The sequence below is a fragment of the Poecilia latipinna genome, unplaced genomic scaffold (genome assembly GCF_001443285.1).
Source record: "Poecilia latipinna isolate Pla-1442-1.1 unplaced genomic scaffold, P_latipinna-1.0 Scaffold2806, whole genome shotgun sequence".
Lineage (NCBI taxonomy): Eukaryota > Metazoa > Chordata > Actinopteri > Cyprinodontiformes > Poeciliidae > Poecilia > Poecilia latipinna.
The window spans coordinates 6,974-16,381 of record NW_015115422.1 but is presented as its reverse complement, the minus strand read 5'-3'; the positions used below and the strand labels follow the sequence as shown (position 1 = coordinate 16,381).

Below are 9,408 nucleotides of genomic sequence, written 5' to 3'. Positions count from 1 at the left end.
TATATATATATATATATAGTATATAGTTATAGTTTAAGGATTTGATGTACTGCAACAGACTGGCAACCTGTCCAGGGTGACCCCGCCTCTCACCCGGAACGTTAGTTGGAGAGGCACCAGCACCTCCTGACCCCATTAAGGGACAAGGGTGTTAGAAAATGAGAAAATGGATGGATGGATTTGATGTATTGGTGCTGTATGAGACTGAACCACAATTTCCTTGAGAGTAAATTCCAAAGGGATGAATAAAGCTTATTTCTGTCTGTCTAAATATATACAAAATCATACAATATGTTTAATACATCAAGGAAATACAAAACAGATAAATAGAAATGTAAACTAATCTGTCTGGAAATAAAAATACTTAAATATACAAATGCAACAAACTGTTGCTATTTAACCTAACACTAGTTTTACAAGATGTTAAAAAGCGTCACCCCCTCACAAACATTATGTGCGAAACTAAGAATCTTGTTTTAATACAAAAGGAAATCTTCCGTTTATGTGGTGGTGGTGGTGATGGTGCTAGGAGTTTGCCCTGGAATTGGTGGGTTGCTGGTTGGATCCCTGCTGGTCAGAGGGCCAGTGGGGTTGATGCATGCAGCTGTGGCTGCTATCCAGTATCTTACCGCCATCAACTTGTGAATGTGTGTGTGAATGGATGATGCACGTCCACAATGTATCATTTTGCTTTGGAAACTGATTACACTCTCACTTCATATTTCTGTTCATCACCCACAGAGTTACTCTGTTCTGTCTTATCTACAGAATACACACAGACCAACTCCAGAGGGCAGTGTGTGTGTAGATATCAGGAGTGTAAACCAGTCCAGTACCAGCCAAGACCCCCAGCAGGAGAGTAATGATCCCAGTCACAGCCAGTCAGTCCACCTTCAGGAGACACCAAACACTGATACAAAATCTATAGTGGATGTGCCAGAGTACACTGCCTCAGGAACGAAGTCTCCCTCTGCATCACCGTCACAGCAGAACACTCCTGTGGAGTTGATTCATGGAGGTAGGCCTGTAGAATCAGTTAGTACAGTAGAACTGCACTTCAGACTGCTCCCCTTCGTAGAATGATTTTCTTCTACTTTTTGGTTGCTTAAATGCTTGTTTTAATTTCAAAGGACTTCCCTGTTCAAGAGGCGGTGAAATGTATACTGAGGACAGGATGAAACAGACGGGTTTTCCCCACAGTCCATCTGAATAAAAAGGGGTTAGAGCCACAAATATGGCCTCTACTTGAAAAAGGACATCTTAGAATTTTTGACAATCAATGCTGCAGGAAATCTGTTGTAATTTTTAAAGAGCAACCTTCTTTTCTCCATATTTTCAGATTTTTATATAAAGAAAACCATAAAACTTTTTCTAAACAATTATGGCTACAGTTTCTTATGTGGGATGTTGACATTTGCACATAGCTTCCCACCTAACAAGAAAAATTGATCTAAATAAAACTGATTTGAAATTTTAGTGTCATTTTTTTGTGAGAATTAAACTAACAATTTCATGTGGAAACTGAAAAATTATCTCAAACCCGCATTTGTTATTATACCTTCTTTTAAAACGTCCATTAAAAAAAAAAAAATCAATTTTAGTCAAAGTTATTAAGAGCCACTGTGGAAAGTCCAAAGAGCCAGTTGTGGCTCTAGAGTCACAAGTTGCAGATATGTGAATAATGACAAGTTTAAATATTAAGAAGGACTAAATAATTTAATACTTATAGCTCAGGCTTATTTGCAGTGTCTGCTGCTAGGATTAGGGGTTAGTTATGTTTATAGCAGAGAGAATAAATTTAGCAATTTCCCCAAGCATACTTATTTACTATCACAAATTATAATTAGTATTTGTTTCATTTTCCAGAATAGCTTTTTAGCTGAAAATATTTTTTATAAGTATTAGTCAACCTTTTAATAAATGCTTACTGTATGTTTGTTAATAACTCAGCAGATATTTCTGAAACCCAGAAAAACACAACTTTAAAGCAAAGTGTTGTTGTGGACTCCAGGGAGAGAAGAAGTTCAAACACAGGTAAAATTGAAAATAGTAAGATATATTTACTTTTCTAAATATGTTAACATCTATTACTTAGCTATGTTTAATGGGTTCCATAAAGATGTTTTTGATTGATGATTGTCATTCGCTGTATTGTGCATTATTTGGTAACAAGAACATAAACCTCATCACACTTACATCAGAGAAAGATGGAAACTGATAGAGGTTCATGTGTCTCATCATTGTGCCAAAACTTTATGTTCCATAAACACAGGAGGATATGTGGATTTAAAATAGTAACTGTCAAAGCATTCTTAAAAATGAAATGCTTCAACATTTCTCTTGCTTTCTAGATGTTGCTGATCCACCTGCAGCTGTTTGTCCACCAGCAGAGAGCAGCAGGCGGCCACAGGCGGAGAAACCCCGCCACTCCACTGACAAGAGGCAGGCCAGCAAGTTCCCTCCTCCCCCACAGAGGTCAGTGGATTAACATGCATCAGAAGAAGATCCTGACAAACTAAGAACTATCAGTCCTTTTTATGTATTTTACTCTTTCTGTTGTGGTTCTTATTTCCAGTGTCTCTTCTTCGTTTAGATCAGGAGAACCAATCATCATCACTTCCAGAGAGACTGATGGGATTCAGGTAGGGACAAAAACCAGGAAATGGAAGGTGAATGTTACAGTGAGTTTTATTTATGGAACACGAAACCAACACAGTAAAAGAGTAAAATCAAAATGGTGAAGAAGAAAAGAACAAACAAGATTGGACACTTTTTCAACAAAACAGTACATCCACATTTCTCTGCTCTGCTTGAATGAGTTCAGTGAGTCAAACTCTCTGGGTTTCTATATGTAAAACTCTTTGTGTTTAGTTTTTCCTCAAAGATGCATGATTTTAATATTATATAAAGGTAGCACAACGTGGTCATTAACTAATACTACTTACTAGGATACTGTACAAGTACAGCAAGACTCAAATGACTCGTAACCTTTTTCAAATTACACATAGTATCAAGTATTTTAATTGGTAGCATTGATAACCTACATTAAACAATGTTAATGTAGACAAAAATTGTTCACCTTAGTCCTTTTTCCATATTTTATTCAGAAAATAAAACATGGATAACATTTGTGACAAGTTATCAGTATTATAACTTGTCACAAATGTAAGCAAGAATGTTTGATGAATTTTCCATGGGTTAGGGTTATGGTTGGTGAAAAATTTTATAAAATCCCAAATCATGAATTTGTCTCTTTTAAATTCTGCCACATTCACAAGAGAACTTGAGGCTTTTGCCTGTGAAAATTTGGTCAAATCCACTGAAAGTTGCTGCATTCTTATTCAGAAGATTAAAAATGACATTTTTATTGTGGCAGGCAACAAGTTAAATGAATGTTAAAGGTCAGAGGTGAGGCTTCATGTGCATCACAAAGCACTTTTATTTAGATTCTGTGATCTTAAGTCACATTGTTTACATTTATTTTTAGATCTACTTGGCCAGAGTTTTTTCCAGTGTCTCAGATATTATTTGCTTTGTTTTTACTTATGCATTTGTTAATGCTTAATTCCTATTTTTTTCTTGAAATCCTTTTTTTATGTGTGTGGTTGTTTGTACTACTAATTAAATGCGACTGCAATCAGACTTCAGTGTGAATGGTTTATCACCTCAAAATGACCTGCATGCACAGAAGAAGGAGGTCACAATGCAGCGCTCCGTCTATGGAAGTAATAATAGATATTATTATATGGAAAGTTTATTCAGCAATGGAGACCAACATGAGTGTCACAAAATCATAACAAGGGGAAGGAAGATAATAAAAAGAAAGCACAACCAATAGCAGTGGCCTTTAGTGGAGCATTAACTGCACCTTCTCTCGAGAAGTTTGTTTGGATGTGGAGTCGGACCAGGAGGTGGGATTGTGATGTGATGCACTTTACTAAATAATCATAATAAATGATTATTGACATTATGTTGAATCTATTTACAGGCCAAATGCTTTTTGTTTCAGCTCTTTATTTCAGTTACATTGTGACATTTAGTTAAACATTCTTCCAGCAGAGGGACTGGCCATCCTTCCTTTATAGGGAGAATGTGGGGAAACGGTCAGTTTGTTTCTGATTTAGATTGGTTTAATTTGTGTTTGCTAACACCTCAGTAGAGTGGAGCAGCAAAGGTTCTGCTGAAAGCTCCTGGAGCACACCATTACAATTAGAGGGGTAATGCTCTGAGGAGTTAGACTAAGTTCAATTTATTCTTTGATTGACCTTAGATTAGTTTAGTTCTAATGATTTGCATGCATGTAAATATATATTGGTACCATTTGTTGTTTTGTTAAGTTTGTGTAAATAATGTTTATTTCTTGTTTTGTTTTTTTGACAACCCCTTTACCTGGTATGAGAGTTGGAATTGCCCAAAGTATAAAAAACAGCTTCTTTGTCTCACTTAGGGAATGGATGTTGTTGTCAATGTGACCTGCAGCATAAATCTACCTTGACTGTATTTTGTTGCCTTGCCTCCTTTCTAAACGCAGAGCTTCCACCAGTCAAAGTGACACTGACTCAGACTGCTTTCATAAGTTCACAAACTTCGTAGTTATAAAATTCAGCTATTATTTGCATACAGATTTACCATGTTTGGCTTTTAATAGAGCAGAATTATGTCTCGCATCAATAAGATAAAAGTCGGATAAAATGTGGCAATGGTTGTTCAGACTGCAGATGCTTTGAAAACTCTCAGATTTTGGTTCCACATGGAAGTGGTTCAAATCAGATTTTGGAGGTGGGGTGAAAGATTGGAGTTGGTCCGTTCAGACTGCTGTATGAGAGTAGCCAGAAAGGCTTGATAGTCTTTGTGGATCAGACAAAAGGCCTTTCAGTGAGCTGAGAGCAGCCAGAGGGGCTGCAACAGGACCAATAAAGCTTTTTATGTAAGTTAATAAAACCCAGGAAGCATTGCAGCTGCTTCCTGTACTCAGGATCTTCATTGAAACCACACTAGGAAGCATATCCAAGAAAGTTATGGAAGTGATAAGAAAGTCCCACTTTTCTGCCTTAACCAAAAGGCAGTTCTTCAAGAGCCTCTGGACTTTCTGCTGCAAAAAGTTTTCTAGTCATTTGCACAGTTTGCACCATGTTTGAGTCCTGCAGGATCTTTGACTTTGCAGTTATGTGTCTAATGTAGGCCTAATGAGGTTTATACTTTTAACATCAAACAATGACTAACTAAAGTATTCAGGCAGTGCTGTTGTTTCCCACATGAGACAGTAAAGATGTTTTAGTTTATGTGTCAGCGTAATTATACTTTTTGATTACATTCCACATTAATGTTTAACTGTATCATTTGCTTGATATTCAGGAATTCAATGACACGATTTTTCAGTTTGTCAAGTCAAATGGGATCTAATTCTAAGGAAAACAGTCCCATGTCTTTAACTTTAGGATGAAAACCAGTTTAATGTCACTTTTTCTGATTTTAGGTGTCTAAAGAAATATCAAATATAATTCATCTGCCAAGTGGAAATGGAAAGACACCTCCACCCGTTACCAAAATGTGTCCCTCTGACATGGCAAAATGTGGACAGAGGTTCACTCCTCAGTTTGAACATCCAAACGTCTCTTCTTTTAAAGCCCAGATTCCAGGTGTGGTGACAGCGTTTCACAGGGCTAAGATAACAACAAGTTTAGCCAAGATGGAGGTTCAGCAAGTGCCTTCCTTAAACTGCACCACGGTGGCGAAGGTGTGGACAGGGGAGAGGGAGCTGCTTACACTTCCAGCCAAACAGACAGAAGATATTCTTGTTATGAACGTGCCTGATCAGTGTGAGGACGAAGCAGTTGGACATATACTCTCCTCAGCTGTGGCTGAAAAGCTTGTAATTCCTCTAAAAGAACAAAATCAAAGTCCTAAACAGACAAATGCATTTATCAAGAATCCTCTTGATGAGAGGGCGAATGGAATGTTGGTTTCATGTTTACAAAACGAAAATGTTCATGAGGAGCGCCGGATCCAGCTGTCGCCAAGGTTAGGGCCAAAGCAGCTCTGGAGTTCTGCTCACGAACATGAAACTTCTCCTTCAGTCCCCAAACCGTTCTCCCGTTCGTCTGATGTCGCCTACGGGCCAAGCAGCACGCAGCAGGAACAAGATGCAGCTTTACAAGGATCCAGAGATCAACCAGCATGGAGAGAAGGAGGAAGCCTGATCTTCACAGCTACAGATGACAGAGCAGCTCTTCTTTCTCCACAGACTCCTGAATGTATTCATAGAATCCCCCATACACACATTAGTTCACAGTTTGGTAAGGAGGAGCCAGGTAATATGACTGATTTTGAAGGCTCTTACATGGAACATATTCATTGTGGTTTTCAAGATAATGATGAATCTGATGAAGACTCTGTGATAGTTTTCATAGAGGACCCTGAGCCCTTTTATGTTCCTCTGTCTACCATCTTTGAGTGTGAGGAAGAGGATGAGGAGCTTCTGGCTCACAACAGGACTCTGGAGGAAGAACTAGATCTGAAATTAAAATCTCCCACTGGACCTGATTCTGACATCTTAGGAAATATGAAGACTTCTCCTCAATCTGCATCATTTTGTGACTCTGTTTCTAAAATCCAAGGCCTGGATCAGACAAATATGAACATGAAAATGTGCTCCAAAAAAAAATTTAGTATAAAGTTCCCCAAAAACAAACTGGCTGCCCTCAGCCAGGTAATCCAAACAGGAACAAACAAAAAAGGGAAAAAGGTTTCTAAAATAGTTGCACGTGACGAAGAGCAGAAAGCAGGAAACAGACCAGTCACAGAAAGCAAACAGACCAATGAGGTGAGTCAACAATTCCTCCCAGACAATTCCTCTGACAGAGACATCACTGCAGGTACAAGCCTCTCAAAGTCGTACCCTCGGGTGGAGGAGCTCCGCAAGAACACCTTAGAATCAATGAACAGTTTGGAGGAGTCCATCAAGCAACTGGAACTCAGTGTGGAAAGCATAAATCCCTCATCTGATGGAGCTCAACTTAAAGGAAGAGTGAAAGAAAACAAGGGCAGATCTCCCTCCAAAACAGCAGCCAGTCAGACCGTGAAGAGTAAGAGAGTCAGACCACAGCCTCTGCTCAGCTCAACCAGCCAACAGGTCTGATGTTCTTCTGCAGTCACAGCTTCCTTCCTTCAGTGGGTCAGCTGGTGTGGGCTCTTCACTCTTTATTTTCTGGCTTCAACTTTAGAATTGTAAATGTCTGCTCGAGGTTGTTGTTTAGGTGAAAGTTTAAATATTTGTTCTCACTCTGAACTTCATGTCATAGGATCTACAGTTATGTTTTAGTTTGCTCTTTAAAAAGCTAACTTGTTCAGCTCAGATCAAACATCTGGCAGGATGGGTTATGAAGCTACTGCCTTACACATCCTGTTCATTTCAGCAATATAAAATAATTCATCTGCAAAAAATGTCTTCTGTGTATTGTTTGCACAATATGCATCTTCAAAACTACTCTTGCTATTAACTATTAAGCTGCTTAGGGCTAAAATATGACAAATGTTTCTAAGCCTTACACGATGACATAATTAACTAATTCCTCCAGTCACATATTAAACACATCGTGGGGAAGTTTGGATCTTACTTTTAGAGCTTGCACAAACAAAGTCTCTATGTACAACTTCCAATCTTTTCTATTTCATCCTTGTAAATTAGACCACATAGATGTGACTTAATGTGTAGAAAAAAAAGATGTGAGCTTGTTAGAGGTGATTACAGAAGCGTTTTTTTTTTCTCTCATTGAATTGTAAAAATTTGCAGTTAACATGACGGTGACTCATCAGCTGAGAGGAAGACATTCTCACATTCAAGCAAGAGAACTTAAGAGTTTTTCTTGTAGTTTTGTGCTTGTATTTTTTTTAACAAAAAAAAATGTAACTTTTGTAATTACTTTTTACAGGCACATTTTTTTAATACACATGAATAAATTCTTACACACAATAAAATCTCAGTTTACAAGGTGATACAAATTATTGATAACAAACCAGTCTGATTTACAAACACTTATATGCCATGGATTTTTTACACACACACGCTCTCCCACACACATGTTTGTGTTGCTATCTTTGTGGGGACTTTCCATTGACTTCCATTCATTTCTACAGCTTAAACCTAACCTTTACCCTTTTCCTAACCCTAACCATCACATACCTAACCCTAACCAAAACTCAATTCATACCTTAGCCCTAAATCTGACCCCTGACCCACAAACAGGGTTTCTCCTTGTGGGGACCAGGCTCCGGTCCCCACAAGGAGCAAATGGTCCCCACAATGTAGTATGTGTCAGGAAAATCGTCCCCACAAGGTATTACAAACAAACGCGCGCACACACACACACACACACGCACGCACGCACGCACGCACGCACGCACGCACGCACGCACGCACGCACGCATGCACAAAACAGAAATTCCCAGTCATTTTATTTGACAAAGTTACCAAACTCAATTCATAAATATATGGTCTTATTTTTAGGGACAAAACTCATATTACTAGAAGTTGTGTCCATAAACGTCCCCTCTAGCCTTTATGTTTCAGTAATTGGCAGATGTGAAGCCTCTAACATTGTATTCTAGTACATGGCTTTGCAACTTGTGGCTAAGAGTAAATGCAGGAAATTATTACATGAAACCTTCACAACAGAAAGACACTAAATATGTCAGTCATTTAGATTTATTTGTCCTGTTACTAGGCTGGAAACTGTGCAAATATCAACGTCCCATGTATGAAAGTGTAGGCATCATTTTATTGAAAAAGTTTTATATTCTTCTTCATATTAAGATCTGAAAGTAAGACTGAAATGGTTGCTCTTTAAACGTACAAAAATATATATTTTAAAAAATAATATATTTGCAATATATTTTTTCAAAGTAATATTTGTGGCTCAAGAACTATTTTATTTAACTGGACTCAGAGCAAAATTTGTTTTTTTTTTGGATTGTAAATGTTGCAGATCATTGTTCTAGTAGAATGTATATGCCAATACTTCTTAGTATTTTTCTTACAAGAAGTAAATCAATATTTACAGAGTTAACAGATAGGCTGCTTGGATTTATTGAGATGATGACCCAAGTTTGGAAGAGTGGCTGGTGACTAAGATTTGTTTTCCTGTCTGTTTGCTAGAGCTCCAACACATCTACTGAGCGGCCCCACAACAAGCTACAGCACGCCCCCTGTGGGTCACCTGAGGGAAGGGCAGAAGTTCTGCAACAGATCAACAAAAACAGGTAAACAAGAAAAGAATCCTCTCAAAGTGCTAAAGTAAAAGGAAGCAAACTATCCATACTTGAAAGTAGCATCTTACCGTTTACAGTAACACTTTATTTGAAGGGGGTGAATAAGACTGTCATGACACTGTCATAAACATGTCATAACAC

The 9,408-nt window shown here is 38.1% G+C and overlaps 1 protein-coding gene across 7 annotated transcripts in view; it reads left to right on the top strand.

Annotated features, from left to right (window-relative positions):
- LOC106939218 (sickle tail protein homolog) overlaps window positions 1–9,402 on the top strand; it is a 58,503-nt gene extending 49,101 nt beyond the window's left edge. For 3 of the 7 annotated variants that reach the window (XM_015021555.1, XM_015021552.1, XM_015021551.1), the window contains 6 exons: window positions 769–1,018; window positions 1,951–2,034; window positions 2,352–2,475; window positions 2,576–2,642; window positions 5,477–7,132; window positions 9,155–9,402. In XM_015021555.1, coding sequence (XP_014877041.1) covers window positions 769–1,018; window positions 1,951–2,034; window positions 2,352–2,475; window positions 2,576–2,642; window positions 5,477–7,132; window positions 9,155–9,262 — 2,289 coding nt within the window. In that variant the 3' untranslated portion in view covers window positions 9,263–9,402. The remainder of the gene's footprint in view (window positions 1–768; window positions 1,019–1,950; window positions 2,035–2,351; window positions 2,476–2,575; window positions 2,643–5,476; window positions 7,133–9,154) is intronic. The other 4 variants (XM_015021553.1, XM_015021554.1, XM_015021557.1 and 1 more) reach the window with 4 other exon arrangements.
- The last annotated feature ends 6 nt before the right edge of the window (window positions 9,403–9,408 follow it).